Consider the following 27,199-nt stretch of genomic DNA (forward strand, 5'->3'; position numbering starts at 1 on the left):
ATGCTTTTGTATTAACAATTTATTTTGTCTAGAGAATCAAATATCTAAAATCTAATGTCAGATAACTTGCTAACCCCATAGCTCTTCAGTATCTTGCACTAGATATTAAATACTGTTTCAAATCTACTTAAAGTCTCTAATCTATACAAGCAACAGAGAACTCAGTAAAATCTGAATTAATATTTTCTAAACAAAATATTTTGCTTTAAATTTATTTTACTTTCAGCAGCAGCTGCTTCTTGTTTGCTTCTGAATTTTGCAGTGTAATAAATTTCAAAGTTTTATTCAGTAAAATGTTTCTGGACAAAAGTCAGGAAGTTTATTATCACAACACATATGTCACCATATACTACCCCCGAGATTTATTTACTTGAAAGTATTCAAGCCAGATAGCTGAGTGCTAGCCACCCATACAAGATAATCACTTTGGCTCATCAGTAGTCTTTTAACTGATTTATACATAGAGAACCAGAAACAAACTAACTAAATAAATACACACACATACATATATACACGTACACAAAAAAAAAATCAAAGTTGCATTCATTCAATAACTAAATATTAAGATACGCCCATGGAAACCGTGGTTGAGGTTTGGCTCATGTTAGCTTGGATCTTAAAACTAAGCAGCTTCTTTGGAAATGCACATACAATTTCCATAAAATCGTTGTATTTATTTATTTGGTTAATATTCTTTCTGGTTGCACAATTTTAGAGCACTACATTATAAAACAGTCACATGAAAAGCCTAACAGCAGAGTAACAAAATATTCACCTGTCCGTCTCCTTTGAGGTTGAGGCTTTTTATTCTCATCATTCACTTGAGCTTGATTTTGTATTAAAGGCAGTGAAACAACTGTGAAAAAGGAAACAATTCACCACCCATTACTATTCTTCAACTTAGAACAGTTTAATGTACAGCACATATTTCTGCCTGTTCTCAAGCTTTGACAGATGGCAGATTAACCAAGATAAAAAAAAAATCAAATCAATAAACTGCAAAACTACATTTTACACAATACAATATAGTATGCAGGTTTTTCATGAAGAATTTGATGTGACCACCGCTGCAAATCTGAAAATCTACCTTTCTTTTGCTCCAGACCAACAGGTTGCTGATTGATACTGGTAGCAATTTTATCCTGTTGCAGGTTCTTCTGGTTAAGGCCCTCTGTCGGACTTGTTTGCACACCTTGTTCCACCATAGGACTTTGTCTTGATGGTAAAAATGGAAAACCAGTAGCTGCTAAATAGAGAAATTTATTTCAGCAACTACAAAGAGGAATTGAACACAGTCCATAACATGTTTACATGCAATAGAAGAGATTCTATTGATAAAGAAATAAAAGAGCTACTAGTCAGCAGTAATGTAGTAGCGGCAAAATGATCATTGGTTAGTTAACTTATTTCAAAAAGCGCACAAATGGATGAACAAATACTCAATTATTGGCCTTGTACCAGAATAACCAGAAATATTTACTACTTTTTTGAAAAGCACAATTAAGATGCACTCCTTTTACTAACAATATTTCAACATCCAACAGGAACAGTGAACTAAGCAGGTGACATTTTATGTGCACCATCCATAAACTGACAATGCAAGTCCTCCACACACCTATTATATTTAGCTCTACAACTGGTTTAGTGTACTCCATTTGTTAGAAATGAGATTTTTTTGGGGATGTTCATTTAAAATATTGACAAAGGGATTCAAATACAAACCTGGCAAAACCCAAGGTTTGTAGTTCATCAAAGCTGCCATATATTATATTTTTCAGTCTTTCCATAGGCAGGGCTTCCCTACGTAACCATTTTACATTGTGCAATGTTATATTCTGATGGAGGCCATTCACTGAATGTGCCCTGGTCCTGATGTATGATGAGCAACTGTGCAATTTCAGCCAATTTCAAGATATTTACTCTTGTGTGATACCTGTCCCAAACCCCTGTAGGGATATATTTATTGCTGCCTATTTGGCAGAACTTCCAGAATCCAAAGTCTTTTGCCATTTCAATATTTAACCCATCATCATAAATGGCTGCTAATCTCAAATTATTTCCCTTAATTCATCTAAATAAGTACATAGTCACCCTCTCAGCTCTCCCACTACAAGAGATATGTCACACTGCTTGCTCAGCATCCTGTATTGGGTGAGAGAAATTTTCCAAGTATCAAGACTGAAGCCATCATTTAGATTGCAATATAGACTGATGTCAACTATCAATTTCACTTGTCTCAGCTGAGAAGAGACAGATAAGGGAATAGCCTAGCAACACAAAAGTTTTAAACACACACACACACACACACACACACACTGTGCACACCTCAGTCATTAAAAGTTAATGCAGGCTCAAGATACAAGGGTCTAACTCAGTGAGTGAGAAAAAAAACTTACTGAAGGAGGTGCAATGGACAGCCCTAGGACAAAAAAACACCAATAGGGGGGGAAAAAAAGTAACATTTGCAGCAATATTTAAACAGGCTGCAATTACAAAATGCTGTTGAATATGTAGCCGAACTGGCACCTAGAGTCTTAGTCAAGGGTATCCAAATCTGAAGAATATGTGACTGCTATACAATTTTGACACTAAACTCAAGGATAACAAAGCTCGCATTCACAGCATTACCCATATGGGAACAGAATCTTGTCTGTTGAGAGACAGAAGTTCTTTTGGGGACCAAGTTAAAAACTGTAACAGTTCTTTAACTGGTCTCCAATATTAGTTGTGTATAGCCAGATCACAACCTACAATTATAATTACAACAATACGCAAGATTAAGCCCTTTCAAACAATTTTAAATAGATTCAACAGGCCAGATAACTGTGAAAGAATAAAGGATTACATTGAACTTACATCAAAGCACTTAAAATGGAGCATCAACCAACCAGCTGGAGGAACTCAGCAAGCAGAGCAGCATTTGTGGGGGGTGGGGAAGAAATTATTAACATTTCAGACCTGATGCAAGGTTTGGACCCAAAATATCAGAAATTCCTTTTTCTACCACAGATGCTGCTCGACTCGCTAGGTTTTTCCAGCAGATTGTTTGCTGCTCCAGATTCAAGCATTTGCAGAGTCATGCACTTCCACTCTGAAAATGGCTTCACCCTGATAGACTAAATTTTAAAATTCATGTAAGGTGATAGAGCAGAGTAACCAATCTGGTTGGAAGATATTTATATAGATTTTTGCTAGACTGATCAATGTCCAATTTCAAACAAGCTTGGAATCATTTAGTTCTACCTCCTTTGTACCAAAATGTTTAGTAGTGAATAGTTAATACAGAATGGCTCAAAAAGTCTCTAACTAGATTAGCTACCAAGATTTAGTTTAATCAATTAGGTCAGCAGCAAACTTCCCAACTACATTTTACACCACCCAACTTAACAACATGCAAGATGATTTTCAAAAAGCCTGATGATCCTTCAAATGCCAACAGCTTAGTTTGTGGATATGAAAGATTACTAGAATTAGACTGCTTAAACAATTGACTAATTCAAAAATAATGCAAACATTAAAGAACCTGAATGTTTGACACTACTTAAATCAGAAGCAGTAAACCTAAAAAATGTAAATGGCTCATATCCCAAACTCAACTACAAGAACATCTTTGTCCAAGTACATGAAGTATACAACAGATTTTCATTTTGTAATAAGTACCAACAGAACTTCAGTTGCCATCAGCTTGAAATTAACCATGATGTACAGCAGTTACATCAGACAATAATGTCACAGATAAAGGGTCTACAGACCCAAGCACAAGACAACCATGTGCATCTTTGGATAGGGTAGCAACAAATCAATAGAAAGCAATTTTTTTACATGATCCTGAACAATGAACCCACTATTAGCAACATCTTGTTATTCAGAAATCTACTGTATTTGTTTTCATAAAAAACATTAATCATTTCAGAAGGCTGACTTCAAGAACCTGATTATTTTGTTCAGCAGGAAAGGCTATGAAGTAACATTTGCTACTGTACACAAGAGAAAACACCAATCTAGGGTAGTGGCCAACTTTGCAATAGGTTAAATTTTGGCATTTGAACAGATATTTGCTTGGACCCACTGAAAGGACAGCTCAATTATTCCACACTGCTCCAGCAACATCAGTACCAAAAACCTTCAAAGCATACATCGTTAACTTTTAGGTTACAGCTCTTCACCTACATAGGAAACTGGAATTTGTATTTAATTGTGTTAAAGCATAAAGATGATAAATATTTCAAAGTCAACTATTCCACAATGGTGTTCCCTCCACCGTGTCCAGCACTCACCCCCACCACACTACCCAAATAAATGCAAACAGACTGGTGGAGCTCTTTTCTTTAAAATACCTGCTACAATCAGTACAGGAAAATTACATGGAGCTTTCAACATAGAAACAGGTTAAAGCTCTAGAACATCAGCAAAGAAACAATCTATTCAAGTCAGCTGTTAGCTACTTATGCACTAAATCATATTTCTGCCCAGTACAATGGAACTAACAAAGAACCAACTGCATCTCAGAATAAAAGTAGCTGCACAAGAACCAAATCAACATGGTGATTGCACATGCCCAACTCAATACTGGTGATGGAATTTCCATTATTTAAAATTGGAAGGGAAATCTCAATAGAAAAATACAGCTTTAAGTGCAATAAAACTTTAAAAATATATGGAATGGCTTAAGTATTACAAGAGGATCACATTACTCCAAATTGGAGGGCCACGTGTTCCCCTTATCATACTCTGTCTGCATGCCAAAAGATTAGTATAGGTAATAAGGATGAGGAAACTGAAAAAAACACAAAGCATTGCAATACATCAGTGATGAAATCCCTGAACACCAGTGATGAGACAAGCAAATCGCAAGTTCACTACTTGCATACCATTAGGTTTTTAAAACAAGAATTTAATATTAACTATTTGTAAGAATATATTTATAAAAAGTTTGATATCATTTAGAGGTGAAAAGTCAATTAAAACCAAACTGGCTAAACTTGATACAGTCAAATTAGGAATAAATGGAATCCACCTGGACTACTGTTTTGGAATTCTATACATACGATGAGCTTGTCTCTTATCATATTTATGAATTAGATAAAAATACTTCAGTAAACAAAAATCCAAATAAGTATCACATGCTGGATGAAGGCACATTTCAGAATGGCAAGACAGAATACCATCTACCTAGTATAATAACAAACAACCTTAAGCAGACTACAGACAGACGTTACCCTGAGAAATCAGTTGGCTTTTCTGCAAAGGTGCTGGATCAGGAGGTATTTCAAGCTCTGTAAAGGCTGGTTGAGGTGAGGGAGGACTATCAGTACTGGACTGAGAAACAGTTGTGATTTGAGTGGGTGTTGAACATCCTGTTAAGAGTGCAGGAAAGAGAAAAAAAAAAGGGAACCAGAGGATCAATGCTGCCAACTTTGACAAAAATTATCTTCAAATTCTAAAGATACTTTACAATAACTCCATTAGACATTAATCGTCAAAAGTAATCTTAAAATCCACAACAACAAATTACATACGATGTGGTGCAAAATCAGAGTAAAATTAGAGGAGAAAGGCAGCCAAAGGTGAAAAACCCAGCAGTAAGCTAAAATGAATTTACCACCAGAACCTTCATCTCCAGCAACAGATAATTCAAAAAGATGGATGGATGAGGGGTAGTGCTAATGTCACAAAGTAGTCAAAATTCCATTCAGTGTTTTTTTCCAAAGATCCAAATACTCTGGCATAGGATGAAGAATATTGCAGTACTCAGTTTTATTGTAAAAATCAAACTTCCAAACATTTTGACTACAAGGAATCAATCTTATACACAAATCAAGCTTGTTAAAATCAAGTTTAGTTTTAAAACAAGAAATGATTTCACATCATGGGTTTCTTAACTCAAAACTACTCTGGAAACCAAGTCTACAGATGCAGTCAAATTTGGATTCTCATCTGTAGCAGTAGCACCTTAGTGTATTACTAGGAAGCTTTAGAAACAAACCAGACCTCTATATAGACTTGGAATAATTGAAGGGGCTCAACCATTTCAGCTTTAAAGACACTTATTTTGTCAAAACTTTTAAGAATATTATTAGGTGTTTTGCAATCACAACAGTCAACGCAATAGTTGAATAAGCAATGACGTGAACAACATTCTAAGAGGTGATTACACAAACACACACAAATATTTACATGCCAAATCACAGCCATAATTCAGATCTTTGCCTTAACCTTTGTCTAGTGGAAGTTGAAGAAAATCTGGTAAATTATTGCAACTAAATTCAGCACATTCATTGACTTTTTTAAAAAAGACATTATGAATCATTGAGGACAAGTGACTGCAACTTGGATCTGGCAAACCGTGAGGTAATGTACTAATCACTATTTTATTTACTTCACATTGGATTCAACTAAAGCTACAGTTCGAAGTTACATAGCAAGTCTTAGTAAAGCATTTTTGAATGTGCACCAACTAAGAGCATCAAAGAGAAAAAAAATCTTTCAGATATCCATCTGTAAAATAGCAGGGACTTGGAATTGACATTCTGGGACTCATACAGTAATATTACTTAAAATACAATTATTACATGCAAATTATGCAGCAGACAGTACACTAACCTAAGCCCACAGTGGCACCATACTGTTGTCCAACCAGGGATCCTCCAGCAAATTGGCTATATGGAGTCATACTTCGGAAAGGACTGTATGACGTAGGAGGTTGATATGAAGCATTTGATGAAGTGCTTAATGAAGACTAGAAGGAAAAAAAGTTATGTCATGCTGACACTATTAGTGGCACATACTAGGTCCTACAATATCATTTACATGTCGTTACATTCACAGTTCTTTCTGTAAATTTCTGAACCAACATATCACAAGATCACTTTAAGAAACAATTTCAGAGAAAGCTAAACTGGTTATTTCTTTATGGCCCTAAACTGAGAAAGGTGGTGTGGCAACTTATTTACCTTATCGTTGGGGTAATATGAAGCACAAGTGGTTGACTTCAATCAAAAAGTTGAATTATTCAAGTAATACCTGAAGAATCCATCACCATCAAGAGCCAATGGATCAGTTTAAAGGTAACAAAATTACTTTGGATGAGTCATTAACTTAAAAAAGGAAAAAAAATTCTGTTTAAAATAACAATTTCTGTTGGTCCCTCCTCTCACACACCCAAGTAATACATATTGCATTGTTAAAGATTTTTGTGAACAAGGCCAATAATTACATAATATTCAAGTTAATTACTATACTAGAAAGACTTAATTTCACAAATACTTTAAAGCCAGATTAACTTATTTAAAATCTTTAGATATTTACCTGTACAATAGCAGGATCCTGGGGTTGAGGCTTTGGAGGTTCACACACAGTAATATCTTTGATATCACTGCCTCGAAAGATAATGTATTCATAAATTTCATCTCTTGGGGCAACAGGTCTGTCCGTGGGCCGGTCTTCTGTACCAAATGATCTCACTACCAAAAAAAAATCCTAGTATCATGCATGGAAAATAATGAAGAATCCATATGGACCACAAAAGTATTAACTTAAACATGAAACCACCCATGAATCAATTAAAAAATAATTGTTAACAGTTAGTGAACTGCATTAAATTCTAATGTGGAAAATGAATCCAGTAGAGGACAACTCTAGGCTGGCTGGTAGCACAGTGACATCAGCGACGGACTCCAGGGTGAAGGTTCCCGAGTTCGAATCCAGTCGGGCCACTCCCGGGCACACTTTCCATCTGTGCGGGGTTGAGTGTTGAGCTCGCAACTCGGCCTCGTAAAAAAAATAACTGCGCTGTGAGAAGGGCATGGGGGACCACTCACAGAATCTTTCCTCCAAGACAACCACTTGAAGAGTGGTCGCTGAGGCTCTGGCAGAGTATGGCACACAAGAAAAAAAAGAGGACAACATTTGACCGAGATCAGTCAGATGTACTCGCTTTTGCTATAGAAGTGATTAAATAGCAAGATGCAAGATAATTTTCCATAATTGCTGCAATTACAAGGATTTGCTGTATTTTCCATTGCATTTCTGTAATAAATGGGCCAATGGCCAGATTCTAATCCTGTGCCAACACCTCCTTTCCACGTCACTGCCACTTTTGCCCTTATTTCAATTGATGTACATGAGACTCTAAATCTACCAAGCGATTAGTCTTTAACAGTCCCATCAGCTCAGAAACAATTAGATCTAGAGAATAAATGCCAACATACATGTCTCATGTCCAATGCAAAACCAGTCAGGTTAACAAATTTGAAACTATTTAATGCTGCTTTAGAACAGCAAAGCACAAGATGATGTTCTTCAACCCATAATGTCTGTGCCAACCTTGATGCAGTACAAATCAATCCTCACCATCCTTCCTGTAATGCAGTGACCACAGCCACACAGAGAACTCCAAATGTGGCCTAATCAAAGTTATAAACAGCTGCAACATGGTTTAGCTACTTCTATGCTCAATGCCCCAGTCAATTAAGTATAGCAGATTTTCTTTCCTACCCTACCTACCTGCTATATTTGTTTTTGACTGGAGTAATCATTCTAAGAAGAATACTAAATAAATGACTTTCAAAGCAGACTGTTTTCAAAAAGCTTTGTGTTAAACAATTGCTTGTACAACAACAGCTTTGCTGAACAGCTAATATCTAGGATGCCTACACTCACGATTCTCTGGGTTTAAGTTGCATTTTTCTCTGAAGGCAAATAAATCCACACTGCAACTTTGCATATTATAAATACTTTGATCTATCGCATTCTTGACAGATGCTAGAACTCTACAACATAATGCAAAGGATTCCTCAAAAGGAATAAGCAGCAAAATGTACATTTAAAATATTAAATCTAAAGTAATTTTGAAAGCAATTCAGTTACAAATAGTATGTTAAAAAAGCACAATCGACTTTATGCAAGATTGTTAACTATTAGTGCCTATTGTATTATTAAGATTAAATTCAACAGTATTAAATCAGTTGTAAACCAAAAGAATGGACTATTTTATTCTGCTGTTTTTATGTATGGCTGAATGATAATTAAACTTGAATTTGATTTTGATTGCATAGAGACTCAGAAATACAGCAGAAACAGCCCCTTCAGCCAATCTAGTCTATGATGAACCGTTTGAACTGCCTACTCCCATCGACCTGCTTCCGAACCATATCCATACTATCAAATAAAGTCCTAATCTATTCAATCTTAATTTATAACTCAGATTTGATCAACAATTTTCAAAACTAAGATCAGAGACAAACCTTGTATAAAAATAACACTTTTCTCATTTCATGATTTGACCTACCCAATTCTCCTAGCTCTTTAAGACTAGAGAGCAAGAAGATAACGCAAACCATTTTTTTAAGTGGCATTTCCCAGTTTGAGTATGATGATAAAAATATTTTGACAAGCAAACAGATTGCTCACTAAATTACATGATCATCAATAGTGAACCACTTTTAGTTGTCTAAATTATACACTAATTTGCTGTTATAGTTTAAGCTAAAATTCTGCAACATACAAATTAACATGCAGTGAAAGCCTTTAAGGCTATATTGTGGATACCTCAAGCAGGACAGAGTTAAAACCGTAAACATATCAATGTTAACCACGGCCATTGACACTAACCAAACATTTCATGGACAAGTCAGATTTTCATAACAAAAGCAAAATGGCTTTTGTTTCTGACTTCTGGCTTCTGCAAAGTGCTGGAAAAATCTCAAGTCAGGAGGCATCATTTTTCAAGATCAACCCGGAATACTATTGGAAAATGTAAACGCATACATTGTATTTTCTATGTATTACAGTATTTACTCAACAGTATTTCAGTATTCACTCAAATGCACACATTATATTTTCTATATTTACTATGTAACCACTGCTAGCTGAATAGAGGGTATTCACTATGTAGCCATGACTTTTGACCTAATCACTATTAATTCATGAAGAGAACTAGAATGAAACCAAGTAGGAAGATAACGGTGGCGAGTAAGGTAATGAAATATGTGGCAGTATGTCAAAACAAGACCAATTAAGAAATAACTGTGGTTAGGGATGAGGGGACACCTGGTCTAAAAAGTAAACTAGGACATAATTAAATTGGGGAGTAAAACAATAGTGGAAGGTCGAGAGCGGATGTATTGATGATATGTGATCACAGGCCGTCTGGATATGATAATGTAGCTAAGATATGAGATTGCTATAAAGAATGCTGTGTACAAGCCTCGATGGGCAGTCAGCTACTAGCTTTCTGATTGTCTCAGCTTTGATTTGCAAATTAAAGTTTAAAACTTCTTGAAGGATTTTCTGCGTCTCCTTGTTGTTTGTAAGAAATGAGAAACCACGACAAAATTGGCGTCACGAACAGGATCGGATAGAGACCTGCGAGGAAGGGAACGGCAGATTGGGACGCTTCCTGGTCCGTCGGGGACCCTCACGAGGCTAACAGAATTAAGGGTGCACCCAAAGAAAAAAGTGAGCACCTTTTGCGATAATTCGGACTAAGAATTCTGTTGGTTTTGGGGGGTCTCGGGGCCTCAGAAGTGTGAAGCAACTGCCGGAAGGTCTCTCCGATCCAAAGAATCTGGCAGAATCGGGGATAAAAGGAGGCTCAGAGGATTAATCAAGAACACTGCAGTGGGGGTAAGTACGAATAAAGTAATAATAAGTTAAGTAAGAAAATTCCATGTGGTGTTGCTAAGTCCCTGTGGATATCGCTTCGCACGAAACGAAGGTCTGAACAGGCAGGGAAGGAGAATTAAAAATCCTCGTGAATACCGCCTTAAGAAGTGTAAGGGTCTGCATAGGCGAGGTGCAAATTAAAAATCCTCGTGAATACCGCCTTAAGAAGTGTAAGGGTCTGCATAGGCGAGGTGTAAAAGGTTCTGTGGATACTGCCCTAAGTAGGGGTCTGCACGGGCAGAACGTAGTAAGAGACAAAGATAGTTTGATAGAGAATTCAGACGCTGGTGAGATAAACCATAAGGCTAGGCATAGAAATAGAGTTAGAAAAATAGTACTATTAAGTAGGCAAGTAGTGAGATTCTAAAAATACCATAATAGAAAAAGGAAAAAGAGAGCAACATGACAGAGAAAGGAACAGCAGTAGAAATATTGAGCAGAAAATTCCCGGTGTGTCAAGGTAAGATCGTGGAAATTTCAGAAAAATGGGAAAAAAGAACTAAAGAACTGGTCACGAAATGGCCAAGAGAAAGAACATTTGATGTAAGCTCATTTGAGGAAATGGAAGCGCTAATTAAAAATCACAAACCCAAAGATAAATCTAAGAAAAGAGAAGGAAAAAGGGAACAAGAAATGGAAGTGTTAAAACTCTTTAGGATGGAGGGAGAAAGATTAAGAAAGACAGGAGGTATATTAATAGTAAGTAAAAAAGACATTGAGAAACGAAACGAGCAGTCTGATAAAGAAAAGGAAAAGCATAACAGGGAGTCGGCTTCGGCTTTATACCCAGACCTGAAAGACGTAGAAAAACCTCCTCCCTATTATGAGAAAGAAACCCTTAAGCAATGTCCGATGATAACAGGAAGAGTGGATCTAAATGGAGAAATTAAAGTCTGGGATACCGAGGAGGAAAGAAAGAATCACGAAAAGGAGCGGGAGGAACTACGGAAGGTAATAGAGGAAGACAGGGCAAAGATAGAGCAAGAGAGACGGGAAATAGTAGAAGAGATCAAAGGGTTACAGGAATTAAAAGCGAAAAGGGATGAAGAGAAATCTTTGTTATATGGGCACGGAACTGAACAGGCCAGAGCAGAAGGTAACTTGTCGGGAGAGCAAGAGTTAAGTAACGAAAGAGAAGGTGCCGGAGAATGTAGGCAGAGGATAGGAGACAGGAGCCTTGAAGGGGAAAAAGAGAGCGTGAAAAGGCAGATATTAGAAACAGAGGGAGAGATTAGGGAATTACAGCGCAGACTGAATTTCCAACGAGAGTTTGAGGATTTCGCATGGGCCAAAGCAAATGCTAGCTCAAGGCAGAAAGAAAGAACTCCACGAGGAGGCCAAGGGAGATAGGAAACCCCGGAAAGAATCATGTGGCAGCCAGTGAAAACGTGCTCAGAAACAGATGGGGAGTCAGGCGAGGAGGAGAGTCAGGAGATGTGGGAAAGGAAAGGGAGAATGATGCCATTGTTAGTAAAAGGATTGGGACAAGTGCAGTATATTCCTTGGGGATCCCAGGGCTTGGAATGGCTGAAAAGCACCCTGCCCAACCTACATGAGGGTGCAGGGAAGTGGATTAGGGCCTTTGAGGAAGAAACCACGGGACGAATGTTGGCTATGGGAGATTTGAAGGTGCTGCTGATAAGGCTGATGGGAACCTCCAAACTATAAGAGTTGATGGAAGCGGCTGGCATACAGAATGCGGACAGCACACTGATTGACGGGGCCAGATTTGACGCAGTGAGGCAGAGGGTATGGGGGGCCCTCAGGGAGCTCTATCCACCCAAAATGGACCCCAAAGCCATGAAAGGGGATCCACTGGGAGACACTGAAAATCCAGTAGCCTATATAGAAAATCAGTTGAAAAGGTGGAGACTGGAAACTGAACAAGAGGTGGAAGGCAACCCATTTATGACTTGGATATTCCGAAATGCTGTTTTGGATGCGATGCCTTCCCAAGTTAAGTCTAAACTTGAGGAAGTGGTTGGACTGATGTCAATGACCCCACAGGAATTCAGGGACCACGTAGTCCATGCGGTCGAAAAATATTGAAAAGACAAACGAAAGTTGACTGAGCAGCAAGAAGAAGTGCAAAGAAAGCTGATACAAATGCAGCTTGAAGAACTTAAAAAGAAGGAAAAAGAAAAAGGCAAGAAGATGCTGCCAGCAATGACCGATTTAAGCACAGCCGTTGAAATGAATGAAATGCCATTATATGGAGGGACCGGTCGTGCCGTAAGACAGGGCCCAGAAAACCCCATGCCAATAATAAACGTCTTTGGGGGTGCTTTTCCACAAATGCCCTATCAGGGACAGGATAAATTTAAACAGCAGCCCAGACAGGACTGGAAATCCCAAGGAGGGGGGGCAGAGAGGTTATGGGCAGGAAGGACCAGTAAGGAAACAAGGGGGAAGAGAGATGCAGAGACGGTGCTGGGGATGTAACCAGACAGGACACATAAGAAGGGACTGTCCACTTAGGCCATGGGCCGTCACATACCAGCAGGAATCAATGAGAGGGGAACCACAGTCTAGCCAAGGACCAGACCCCGCAGGGCCGAATGGACCCGTGAACCCCTATGCAAGACATTAGGGGTGCCCAGAGAACCCAGGTGGGAAGGGACACTACCCAGTGATAACAAGGGAGGCAGAGGAGGAACCCATTGTTCAGGTTGTGTTAGAAGGGCAGCTGACACCATTGATGATAGATACTGGAGCCACGTATACTTGCGTACAGCCGCAGTATGCCCTTCACCTTCCCATGTCAGGAAAATTTATTAAGACTGTAGGGTTCTCGGGAAAAACACAGTTGACACAATGTACAGCTCCAGTGAGATTAAGGATGGGCAGCAAAGGAATAGTTTTGCCGATATTAGTGTCCAAAGGAACTCCGGTGAATTTGCTAGGCAGAGATGCCCTATTAAAACTAGAATTAAAATTAGAATGTACCAGAAGTGGGTTGAGTGTGGAAAGAGTAAATACTCAATTACTAGTGCGGGAAGTCAAGAAAGCTAATGTCTTTTGGATAGGAGACATAGAAGATCAGATCTGGGAAATCTGGGAAAAATGGAAAAAGGGCGTGCAGGCTATATTGCCCCAGGCCGTAGCGCCCAAATCCGAGTTACATTGCACAGTGATTTTTGACGAAACTCAGAACAGAGAGTTAGAGGAGAGATGGTACAGGGAGGCAGGTAACCGACAGCACCTAAGAGGAGAAGCTATAATAATTGGGAGACAAGGGGCAGCCCTGCAAGTCAGGTGGAATACTTTCTTGGAGAAATGGTACAGGATACCGGAAGCTGAGCCCCACATAACACTGCTAGTAAATGAGGGACATCAGTCGAAAGACCTAGGACCCTTAGTAAAGCACGCTGGAATCGTGGCAGTGTGGAGGAAAATTATGCCACAGGTGTGGGTATCGGGAGACAACGACTACTTTAAAATAGAGGTAGATATAGATATGGTAGGAACAGCAAAGGAGGTCGAAGTAACTCCCCAACCACACCTGACGTTATTGGGTAAGGAGGAAGGCCAGCAGAGAGATAACAAGCTGGATAGGTTACCATCTATCCTGTGGTCACAACATGACACGGATGTAGGGAAAATAAGAACAGCTAGTCCGGTAGAAATAAAGCTGAAAAAGGGAGCAGTTCCACCCAGGAGACCACCATATCCCCTGAAGCCAGAGGCAGAAGAGGGAATAGCGCCAATGATACAGGGGCTACTGGAGGCAGGAGTACTTAAGGACAGACAGCCCATGTAATACCCCACTGTTACCGGTCCTTAAAGCGGATAAATCTAAATGGAGACTGGTGCATGACTTCCAAGCAGTGAATGAGGTAATGGAGGACTGGCCAGCGGTAGTTCCCAACCCACACACGCTCTTGACTAATGTTCCACCAGAGGCAGCGTTTTTTTCAGCGTTCCCCTGGCAGATCAGTGTCAGTACCTATTTGCATTTACATACAGAAACAACCAGTATACCTATACTAGAATGCCTCAAGGATTTAAACATTCACCACACGTATTTAATCAAGTGTTAAAGGCGGACCTAGAGGGCACATCGTTGGAAAGTACATTGATACAGTATGTGGATGATTTGTTGATTTGCTCCGAAAGTGAGGGACAGTGTGAATAGGATACCATAACCCTTTTAGAGAGACTAGCGCATGGAGGGCATAAGGTATCTAGAAAGAAGCTGCAATTTTGCAAGCAACAGGTAGAATACCTAGGTAGAGTGATATCCAAGGGAGTGAAGGTGATAGCGCCGGATCAAATTGAGGCTATAACTAAAGCTCCCAAGCCCCAGACAGTGAGACAGATGATGACGTTTCTGGGACTGACAGGATATAGTTCAGATTGGATTGAGGAATATGCTGAAATTGTAATGCCACTAAGGAAAATAATGAAGGAAGCAGGACATACAAGCTTGGGGAGTAATCTACAGTGTGGAAACAGAGAGGTTTTAAAAAGAGCAATGGAGATCCCATACAGCACTGTCAGCAGATTTTAGATCTAATAAAAGCGCTGATGAAACCTAAAGCACTGGCTATAGTAAAATGCCAGGCACATAAAAAAGGAAATGATACAGTAACAAAGGGAAATCAAGCTGCAGATGAAGCAGCCAGGAAAGCGTCCGGGTGTACATCTGTTGTCAGCGCACCCCAGGTAAGTCTAGAGCCGGAACCTATAGTAGAGGACCTAATCGAAATACAGGGAAAGGCAACTTTGGCAGAACAAACCCTGTGGAGATGAGGGGGGGGGGGGGGCCAAGGAAATCCCGGAAGGCCTATGGACCACGGAAGATGGCCTACTGGTAGCTCCCACCCCTTTACTGACTATCCTGATCTCAGAAGCACATGGGATGGATCACTGTGCAAGGGGGGAAGAAATAAGAAAAATAAAAAAGGATGGATTTTGGTCGCCTTATTTACAGGCTTCAGTAGACCATGTGTTGTCACAGTGCGAGGTATGTGTGCAGAATAATAATCGGAAAGGAATTACAACCCCAATAGGTCATATACCCGTACCTGAAGGGCCATTTAAACACCTAGTGATTGACTATGTAGACATGATAAAAACAGTAAGAGGGAAAAGATACATGTTGATGGTAATCGACAGATTCAGCAGATGGGTAGAGGCAGTACCCTCGAAAGATCAAGGGGCAGGAACAGTGGTGAAATTTCTGACAAACGAAGTGATCCCAAGGTTTGGGATACCGACAGAAATTAGCTCAGACAATGGTTCAGCTTTCATTCAAAAAGTGGTCAAGTTAATACTGCAAGCACTGAGAATAAAGCAGATTTGGATGTGTGTATCACCCTCAGTCGCACGGTATGGTGGAAAGAATTAATGGGACCTTAAAAACCAAACTAAACAAAATCTGTGCAGGTACTAACCGTTAGCATTAATGAGTTACCGCATGCAGACTAATCGGATGACGTGTCTAACATCGCATGAAATGCTAACCGGAAGGCCCATGCCAGTGCCCCGGTGGAGAGGACCATATAAAGGGCCTAGTTTAGAACAACTGGAATTGGAATTAAAACAATACATACGGCAATTAACTATGATGCATAAGTCTATTTATGTACAGGAAAAACAGAAAGAGCCAGAGATTGATCAAGGGGAAGGACCAATCAAGCCAGGCGATCAGGTCTACGTGTGAGCGTTTCGAAGAAAGTGGAACGAACCCAGAAGGGAAGGGCCCTTTATAGTAACCAAAGCATCACCCACCGCAGTTCAAGCGGAAGGACGCTCCACCTGGTATCATCTCAATCACTGCACAAGAGCAATCCCACAGGTACAGTCAGGTGAGCCACCCGAGGTAAGTGGTGAAGAGGAACAAACAGTAGGGGACAGACAAGAGCAACAAGAAGCTGACACTGAACCGCAGGAACTTGACCAAGTAATAAGGGAAATTTTTGGTCCTGAGGACAGGCCCGAAGATCCTAAGGATGGGGTTATGGATGGTAGTACTCTTTCGGATAATGGGGACGACTTGGGGGCGACCAGTCCTGCCCCCCGGGATGATACACTCAGATACTCTTGTGCAGATTTGGAGACCATTAATTTGGCAGATGTGGCATGGGACTGTTAGGATCCCACAAAGCCTGAGAGAAAGGAGTAAGAGGAGCACAACGATTACCTCCGTACCATGGTACCAGAACATATGGTACCAATGGGCAAATTATACAGCAGGGATGATGAAGAGACAAAATTGTTATGTATGCTCAAGAGCAAATCCAGCACAATATGTAGTCCCCATGCCATACAACTCTTCCACCTGCGTGCAATGGCGAAAGGAGTGGAGGGGGCAGTGTGCGCAGCAGTGTCCAAGTATAGTCAAGACCTGCAGTATGGGAATTTGTAGCGGGATAGATCCTTGTTATCGGAAATGTATTGATAACACACCAATGTGCCCTTATTGGTGTATGTTATACCAGGCTTCCTCGCAGTATGATCAAAACAAGCTTGCCTCTAACTGTAATTACAGCAGACCGTGGACTATGAATAAAAGAAGCCAGACATCCACATTTGAAAAGCTCAAAGTGCAGGAGCATTTGAGTTATGAATGTTTCACACGGACGGGTGATCTCTTGGTTGGACATTACAGTGGTAACTGTGCTGAGACTTGGGATGTAACCCCAGGCCAGAGATACAAGACAGGTACCCCTCTGCTCGATGGTGCACTGGATGCCTAGACCACCCCGTTAGCAGATACCTGGTGGCTCTGTGGGAAGGAGGGAGGTCTGAGATCCACGCTCCCCCTCGGTTGGACAGGTACATGTACACGAGTTATGCTGATTCAAGAAGTTGTAGTATCCCCTGAAGTACAATTTGACGCTCTGAAGCAGCAGATACTGCGACGAAGGAAGAGAAAATATGAACCTGATCCAACAATCCAAATCGACAGTATAGGACAGCCGAGAGATATACCTAATGAATTTAAGGCAAGAAATGAGATTGCTGCGGGCTGGGAGGCACTTACACCTATAATAGGGGTTAGTAAAAATGTTGAATGGATAAATTATATATATTATAATCAACAGAGATTCATTAACTACACTGATGATGCACTAGAGGCCTTGGGACAGCAGCTAGATGCAACCAGTAGAGTGGCATGGCAGAATAGACAGGTACTAGACTGGCTATTGGCAGAGAAAGGAGGAGTTTGTGTAATGTTTGGGGAACAGTGCTGTACTTTTATACCGAATAATACTAGTCTGGAGGGATCGTTTACCAGAGCAATGAATAAACTGAAAAATTTAAGAAAGAAGTTAAACAAAATGCAGAGTTTGGACACCAGTTCTTTGACTGGTTAAATAGTAAACTAGGAGGATGGGGAGCATGGCTGACCAAGATTGCAGTAACCATTGGTATTGTATTGCTAAGCTGTGCGGTCATTCTGTGCTGTTTTCTTCCATGCCTCAAGTCGCTTGTAGTGCGTGCTGCAATGAAACGGTTTCCGATGCTCCTGGAAATTGTTGGGTCGAGCCCTATGGAGAAGGAGACACCAATGATGTATTTGTACAGTCTACGAGACATGCAAGACGAACAGGAGAGAGATGAGGTATGTGGGGATTAGGCTGTGAAGGCTCCTGAGTCTTTTTTCCTGTCTCAGTTACGAAGGGATGGGTTTTTGGCTCAGTGGCCTAGGGAGTTAGGGAGAGAACACTTTGAGTCTTAAGTGCAGAAAACTATAGTTGAACCCAAATTTGGGAGTAAATGCGTGGCTTTATTTGAGCTTTTGTGCATAGACTCTCAGTCCTCTCTCTCTCTGTATGAGACCCTGTGGGTCTCAAAGGGTGGATTATATTGGAAAATGTAAACGCATACATTGTATTTTCTATGTATTACAGTATTTACTCAACAGTATTTCAGTATTCACTCAAATGCACACATTATATTTTCTATATTTACTATGTAACCACTGCTAGCTGAATAGAGGGTATTCACTATGTAGCCATGACTTTTGACCTAATCACTATTAATTCATAAAGAGAACTAGAATGAAACCAAGTAGGAAGATAACAGTGGCGAGTAAGGTAATGAAATATGTGGCAGTATGTCAAAACAAGACCAATTAAGAAATAACTGTGGTTAGGGATGAGGGGACACCTGGTCTAAAAAGTAAACTAGGACATAATTAAATTGGGGAGTAAAACAATAGTGGAAGGTCGAGAGCGGATGTATTGATGATATGTGATCACAGGCCGTCTGGATATGATAATGTAGCTAAGATAGGAGATTGCTATAAAGAATGCTGTGTACAAGCCTCGATGGGCAGTCAGCTACTAGCTTTCTGATTGTCTCAGCTTTGATTTGCAAATTAAAGTTTAAAACTTCTTGAAGGATTTTCTGCGTCTCCTTGTTGTTTGTAAGAAACGAGAAACCACGACAATACCAACCCAGTTCCTCCCCCTACAGACACTACCTGAACCAAGTATTTCTGTTTTTATTTCAGGTTTTCATTAACCTCTAGAAGTAGAAAATGTTAGAATACAAAAAGTTCTAAATAATACTTAAATAACCTCCAAAGAGCCAGGATCTGGTTGGCACGTTAAATATCAGCAAGAGAAGAACCAATCAAAAAATGGCAACAGGAAGAAGTCTCTCTGAACAATAGAGAAAAACTTAATTAAATGCACATCCAAACCAAAATAATACAAGCCAGAAAAGTGAAGAGAAAACGTTACTGGCAAAAAGTGGACAACTTTAAGGGTAAGGGAATATTTGGACAGAGGCTGAAGGAGAGAGAGGAGGGGGGAGAAGGAGAGACAGGAGTGGGGGGGGGAAAAGAGTACAGAACAGGAAAAAGGGTGAAGGGGAAGGAGCAGTGATAGAGCCTGTTGGGGGTGGGGGGAGAAGTGGAGGGTTGAAAAAGAGCAGTATGAAGAACTGGAGGGGAGAGAACAGCCTGCTGGAAGGGGGTGTGTTGGGGATGAAGAATGGCGAGAAGAGCCCGCTGGAAGGGGGGGGGGGTGTGGGGGGAGGGGCGAAGAGCCCGCTGGAAGGGGGTGTGTGTGGGGGAGGGGCGAAGAGCCCGCTGGAAGGGGGTGTGTGTGGGGGAGGGGCGAAGAGCCCGCTGGAAGGGGGAGTGTCGGGGGGGAGGGGCGAACAGCCCGCTGGAAGGGGGGGTGTGGGGGGGGGGCGAACAGCCCGCTGGGTGTGGGGGGGGGCGAACAGCCCGCTGGAAGGGGGGGTGTGGGGGGGGGGCGAACAGCCCGCTGGAAGGGGGGGCGTGGGGGGGGGATCAGCCCGCTGGAAGGGGGGGGCGATCAGCCCGCTGGAAGGGGGGGGCGATCAGCCCGCTGGAAGGGGGGGGGCGATCAGCCCGCTGGAAGGGGGGGGGGCGATCAGCCCGCTGGAAGGGGTGGAGGGGGGGGAAGAGCCCGCTGGAAGGGGGTGTGTGGTGGGGAGGGGGGAGGGGGCAGGGGGAGGGGGAGAAGAGTCCGCTGGAAGAGGCGTGTGGTTGGGGGAGAGGGGAGAATGGCCCGCTGAAAGGGGCGGGGAGGGGCAGAAGGGCCCGGTGGAAGGGGGCGCGGGAGGGGCAGTGCTGGCTAAACGGGGAGGGGACGGAAAGAAAAGAACCCACCGAAGAGCGTTGGTGGGGGTGGTGGGGGAGGGACAGGCGAAACCTACTGAAGGATGTGTGGGGTAAGAAGAGGCCGCTGAAAAGGGACAGAGAAGAGGATGAGTCTGCTAAAACGGGTGGTGGGCTACTCGGAGGACTGCGGGAGCGGTGTGAATGGGTGTCACCCTGCGGTGGCTGTGGTTTGCAGGGCAGCAGGAACAGCCCTGGGCTCCCCCTTACCCTTAGCCAGAGCCACGGTCGAGTTGTCCGTGTCGATCGTGTACAAAATGCCCTCGTAGCGGATCTGTGCCTTCGAGATGAGACTGATCTTGCTGCCGATGTACGGCGTCCCGCCGCTCATGGTGACGGGCTTCGTGGATGCTGTCTGGCGAGTGGCTCGTCAATCTCTCTCCCCACCGCTCTCTCCTGTGGCCGAACCGCACGAAATGAAGACGGCGAAGGGGCAAGACCCCACTCCACACCCGCACAAACCCTAAATGTCTCCTCTTCCCCCACCTCTCGTCGCTTAAATATGGCGTGCGGCTACCGTCAGTACACCGAGCGCCCCTCCCGCCACCATCGCCCCCTGCAGCTCGCTGTTCCGTCACTGCAGGCTGAAGATGTGCAACAGGTGACAGGTGTGTGCACTGATGTTGCTTGTGCTTGGACTGCAGGTCTCCCACCCCCACATTACTCTTTCCTCATATGTTTAAACCCTCTCCTTGCTTATTGCCTATTATCCGTTTGCGCAGATGGCATCGAAAAACCCAAGCTGGGTTTCTCCAAACATAGGGCAACTGGGTTTCATTAATCCGATAAAGAGCGTGTCCCCCTTTGCATTATGCAAAGTCCTCAAATACTTTGAAGTAGCCTTATAATTACAAAATTATAAGCGGTATAATGAAGGTGGTGAAAAACGTTTCCTCTTAGCTATGGTTTCCATGACCAGTAGGTATAGTTTTAATGTCGACGATAGGAGGTTTTAAACGGGATTTGAGGATACCACCCCCTCCCCCCAACTCGAAAAGATAAAGGTTGCTGAGTAACAGAAGCACATACATTTTATCTTATAACATTTTAAGGTGTTCAGACAAATGGTTGAGACATCACGACGTAAAACTGCATGAACCAGTGGTGGGATAGGCACCTGATATGGAAGGCAACCATAATAGGTTATATGTTGCATTAGCGTTAAATTAAATCATGGTTAATTTATCCTTTACGATGACCAAAATTCTCTTTAATTATACTTCGTCTTTTTTAATGCTTTGGTAATGCAAACAAAAGTGGGTTGGAGGTTGCTTGGCCGTTAAAAATGAACGCTTATAATAAATTGATATCCGCTAAAAAAAACATTTAGTTAATGGACCAGGCCATAGAGTGTATTACTATTTTCTGCTGTACAATTATGTCAGTGGCAAAGTGTATATATAATATATATATATATATATATACACACACACACGCATATTTTTCATCGTTGATCAAACTACATTTTAGTTGATGTATAGAGGACTCTTCGTTATAAACTTATTTCCAGTTACCTCGATATTTGGATAAGATAGATCAGTTCTAACTCTAAGAGGACTCTGCTATGGTATTGTGTGCCTGTCCAGTAAAATTGAATCCAAAAAGTATTGATATAAACGTAATTTTAACTAGTGAGAATACGTGTATGCAATACACAGAAGTAATCTAATATAATAATGCCCATCATATACTGCTACACAGTGACTTTATAATGCTTTTGCAGTCATGGCATCAATTTACTGTTTATTTGTGACATAATTAGAATTTAGAATAGCATCTATACAGAACAAACTTCAAATACCTATGCAGTGAGAGGAGTCTACACAATATTCAAATATAAATCAACCGTCACTTATTTCATTGGTGGTGTAGTGATCAATGTTAGCTTACTGTAATTGATTTCATGATATCCGGCTAGAAACATTTACCTATTCACCAAAACATTTCATCCCAAACACTGACCAATTTCAGTAAAGTATAGGAGGTTAATTGTCTGTCCTGTAGCTTTTCATCCTTAATATCCTAGTAAATTTGTTGATTTTTTTTCTCTATGTACTTCAATTAATGGTGTATAGTTACATCTTACATAAATCTATTAGTGTTTTACATTATTGCCTATTGATTTTGGCAATTATTTTAATATTCTCATTCCCCAAATTCTGTATTGCATCCTATGGTCCAAGCAAATCTAGCTGATACTTCCATTATTTTAATCCAACTGTCACATCAAATTTTCCTATATTCAAATACATGTTTGTCTTTATACTATCACCTCAAGTTTAATATCAACTTCATTAACATCAATTTTAATCATGCTTCAATTTTAAGCCACCTATTAATGCTGGAAATAAGTGCAACAAATACTGCCAACTAAAGTAGATGAGCTTCAATTCTTCTCAAATCAGTGAAACATCTGTGGTACTGTGCCCTTGTCAAGCTTTTGTCCTAGAAAATACTGACATACAATTTTGATAACAGCCTTCTAAATTACCTTGCAGAATGCCTAAAAATTTGTCACGTTACACAGCTCTGTCTGTTCTGCAACCTTATCAAAAAAATAATTGGATACATCATACAAGTTAGCAGTGGGTTATTCTATCCTTCAAGCCTGTTCTGCCATTTAGTTAGATTACAACTGATCCAGCTACCAGTGAACTTTAAACCTTTTGCTTACATCTTAAAATATTCAGTAACCACCCCCACATTTGTGGAAACAGTTAAAAATAATTCCCATCCAAAATGGCACCCTCTTAATTTTAAGGACGGTGACCACTTAGAGATAAATATCCCCTAAAAAGAATCCTCATTTTCCAGTCTCACCTGGTAGTTACCCTTCAGATCTTGTCTCATTTCTGCTACAAACTAGGTTGTTTAACTATTCCCAAGCCACACACATTCTACACATTTATCCACCTCCAAATTTCCCAGTATGGCTGTTGGATCATTTTCAACTGATCACTGGCATTACCTTAAATGGTTGATTTGGATATTGGATCTCATTTGTTTCTTTCATAAGGAAACTGTTGATCATTGTATATTTCTACTTGTAGATGTTTTATCTAATTTTGCTATTTCATATGCATTTGACATGTGTAGTTACACTACAGCAAAACTTTGAATTCAAGTAGTTGAACTATGGATATTCTGATACATTTTGCAATAAACAATTACTTCACTTTCAAATTCAATTTTATTGAGAACAATTTATCCAATTGATTACTCTCATAACATGCTCAGTTTGTGGTTCACAAACAAAATTACATTTTTATCAGATATTCAAAGCACAGTAAATGATCAAAGAAAATCAAATCTTCACATTTGTCCAGCATACAACCATTGGGCTCATTACTTAGAATGAAACACGGAAAATTGACAAAAAATGATCTGTTAAAACGGTAACCAGCCTATTGCATCTTCCAACTTTAAGCTCTTAAACCTTTAGGACATTTCTCCCCAGATGTATTTGCCACTACCATTTGAGGGAATTCAGTCTTAAAAGAATTGGTGATTTATCATTTAATCCATCTGACTGGACTTCAGTAAGGCCTTTGACAAGGTCGCACATGGGAGGCTAGTTAGGAAAATTCAGTCACTCGGTATACATGGAGAGGTGGTAAATTGGATTAGACATTGGCTCAATGGAAGAAGCCAAAGAGTAGTAGTAGAGGATTGCTTCTCAGAGTGGAGGCCTGTGACTAGTGGTGTGCCACAGGGATCATTGCTGGGTCCATTGTTATTTGGCATCTATATCAATGATCTGGATGATAATGTGGTAAATTGGATCAGCAAATTTGCTGATGATACAAAGATTGGAGGTGTAGTGGATAGTGAGGCAGGTTTTCAAAGCTTGCAGAGGGATTTGGACCAGCTGGAAAAATGGGCTGAAAAATGGCAGATGGAGTTTAATACAGACAAGTGTGAGGTATTGCACTTTGGAAGGACAAACCAAGGTAGAACATACAGGATAAATGGTAAGGCACTGAGTGCAGTAGAACAAAGGGACCTGGGAATACACATACAAAATTCCCTAAAAGTGGCATCACAGGTAGAAAGGGTTGTAAAGAGAGCTTTTGGTACATTGGCCTTTATTAATCAAAGTATTGAGTGTAAGAGCTGGAATGTTATGATGAGGTTGTATAAGGCATTGGTGAGGCCATATCTCGAGTATTGTGTTCAGTTTTGGTAACCAAATTACAGGAAGGATATGAATAAGGTTGAAAGAGTGCAGAGAAGGTTTACAAGGATTTTGCCGGGACTTGAGAAACTCAGTTACAGAGAAAGGTTGAATAGGTTAGGACTTTTATTCCCTGGAGCATAGAAGAATGAGGGGAGATTTGATAGAGGTATATAAAATTATGATGGGTACAGATAGAGTGAATGCAAGCAGGCTTTTTCCACTGAGGCAAGGGGAGAAAAAAAAAGGACATGGGTTAAGGGGGAAAAGTTTAAAGGGAACATGGGAGGGGCTTCTTCACAGAGTGGTGGGAGTGTGGAATGAGCTGCCAGACGAGGTGGTAAATGTGGGTTCTTTTTTTAACATTTAAGAATAAATTGGACATATACATTGATGGGAAGTGTATGGAGGGATATAGTCCACGTGCAGGTCAGTGGGACTAGGCAGAAAATGGTTCAGCACAGCTAAGAAGGGCCAAAGGCCTGTTTCTCTGTTGTAGTTTTCTATGGTTTCTATCTATAAATACAAGTCTGCTTGAATTTTAAAACCAAGGAAAATGGGTTTTCATTTTTTTTTTGTAGAAGTTCTTCAAATTTGAAGAATCTTGGGATATGCAGGCTATGTTTTGTAATCAATTCAAAATTCAACTTGGTATTAACAATTTCAGTCCTGGCAATAATTTCTGAAATTTGCTCTGCCCTTTTCACAGTGAAATGACAATGTTGTAATTTGCCATTTAGAACAAGCTGGTAGAATTAGTTTGAGCACAACCTTGACTTTGACTTCCTCACATTTTATCCCTCAACCCAAAGCATCTCTTAGGTCTTTCATGATCTTAACTATCTGTGCTGGTGAATAAACATTTAGCTGAGGGGAAATATTCTTAACTGTCAAGCCAGTGACAGTTCCTGTGAAGCCAGGAAATCAGTAATCATGATCAGTAGGCAGAACGTGTCTAACAAGCCTGAGAGTTCTTTGAGGTGGTGACCAGGGATATAGATGAGGGTAGTGCAGTGGATGTGATCTACATGGATTTTAGTAAGGTATTTGACAAGGTTCCACGCGGTAGGCTTATTCAGAAAGTCAGAAGGCATAGGATCCAGGGAAGTTTGGCCAGGTGGATTCAGAATTGGCTTGCCTGCTGAAAGCAGAAGGTTGTGGTGGAGGGAGTACATTCAGATTGGAGGATTGTGACTAGTGGTGTCCCACAAGGAATGGTTCTGGGACCTCTACTTTTTGATTTTTATTAACCACCTGGATGTCGGGGGGGGGGGGTAGAAGGGTGGGTTGGCAAGTTTGCAGACGACACAAAGGTTGGTGGTGGTATGGATAGAGTAAAGGATTGTCACTGATTCCAGAGATATTGATAGGATGCAGACGTGGGCTGAGAAGTGGCAGACGGAGTTCAACCCAGAGAAGTGTGAGGTGGTACACTTTGGAAGGACAAACTCCAAGGCAGAGTACAAAGTAAATGACAGGATACTTGGAAGTGTGGAGGAGCAGAGGGGTCTGGGGGTATATGTCCACAGATCCCTGAAAGTTGCCAACAGGTAGATAGAGTAGTTAAGAAAGCTTATGAAGTATTAGCTTTCGTAAGTCGAGGGATAGTTTAAGAGTCACTGGGTAATGATGCAACTCTATAAAACTCTGGTTAGGCCACACTTGGAGTACTGTGTCCAGTTCTGTTCACCTCTCTATAGGAAGGATGTGGAAGCATTGGAAAGGGTACAGAGCAGATTTACCAGGATGCTGCCTGGTTTAGAGAGGATGCATTATGATCAGAGATTAAGGGAGCTGGGGCTTTACTCTCTGGAGAGGAGGAGGATGAGAGGAGACATGATAGAGGTATACAAGATATTAAGAGAAATAGATAGAGTGGACAGCCAGCACCTCTTCCCCAGGTCACCACTGCTCAATACAAGGGGACATGGCTTTAAGGCAAGGGGTGGGAAGTTCAAGGGGGATATTAGAGGAAGGTTTTTATTTTTTTAAAAACTCAGAGTGGTTGGTGTGTGGAATGCACTGCCTGAGTCAGTGGCGGAGGCAGATACACTAGTGTAATTTAAGAGACTACTAGACAGGTATATGGAGGAATTCAAGGTGGGGGTTTATATGGGAGGCAGGGTTTAAGGGTTGGCACAACATTGTGGGCCAAAGGGCATGTACTGGGCTATACTGTTCTATGTTCCATGACAACCTTCCAAATGAGTTTTACGAACATGCCACTAGTCTTCAAGTTAGGAGGCATTGTTGGTCAATCCCACTTGAGATATTACATCTCCAAGCCCCATTCAATGCATACCTCCAATGTTCTAAGGCAAGGCCCCGCACTCTGAAGCAAAATGTAGCTTATGATCTTTGCTCCCTTATCCAGTATTCACTAACATTCACCACTTTCTATTTGGAATGTTAAATGGAGAAAGGGAGTAAGCCTCCCAAAATCCTGAATTTCAAAACAATGCAGACATCATGTGGAAAATACAGAAACATTAACCATGTTGAAATGTTTCCTTGCAAAAATTATGATTAAGGAGACATTTAAAGTCATCTAAATGTATCAATTACACTATTAAACTGGGGATGTTGGGTTTGACGAGGCCTCTGAATTCAGGGGGCCAGAACTCAGCTTGAATCAGTTAAGATGACTAGATTAAGGTGCATAATTGTGCACAAAACTGGCACATTTAAGTGAACTAATCAGCATTCAATCGGCATTTGATACAATTGCTGCAACATACTCTGACAGGTAAATTTGG

General features: G+C 41.0%; 1 protein-coding gene across 5 annotated transcripts in view; it reads right to left on the reverse strand.

The window, feature by feature from the left end:
- Window positions 1-20,771, reverse strand: part of lsm14b (LSM family member 14B) — a 35,483-nt gene extending 14,712 nt beyond the window's left edge. For 2 of the 5 annotated variants that reach the window (XM_072242426.1, XM_072242417.1), the window contains exons 1-6: window positions 20,480-20,771; window positions 7,309-7,463; window positions 6,604-6,739; window positions 5,220-5,357; window positions 1,088-1,246; window positions 776-856 (exon numbers count right to left, since the gene is read on the reverse strand). In XM_072242426.1, coding sequence (XP_072098527.1) covers window positions 776-856; window positions 1,088-1,246; window positions 5,220-5,357; window positions 6,604-6,739; window positions 7,309-7,463; window positions 20,480-20,600 — 790 coding nt within the window. In that variant the 5' untranslated portion in view covers window positions 20,601-20,771. The remainder of the gene's footprint in view (window positions 1-775; window positions 857-1,087; window positions 1,247-5,219; window positions 5,358-6,603; window positions 6,740-7,308; window positions 7,464-20,479) is intronic. The other 3 variants (XM_072242435.1, XM_072242452.1, XM_072242445.1) reach the window with 3 other exon arrangements.
- Window positions 20,772-27,199: the final 6,428 nt, after the last annotated feature.

The sequence above is a fragment of the Mobula birostris genome, chromosome 2 (genome assembly GCF_030028105.1).
Source record: "Mobula birostris isolate sMobBir1 chromosome 2, sMobBir1.hap1, whole genome shotgun sequence".
Classification (NCBI taxonomy): Eukaryota; Metazoa; Chordata; class Chondrichthyes; order Myliobatiformes; family Myliobatidae; genus Mobula; species Mobula birostris.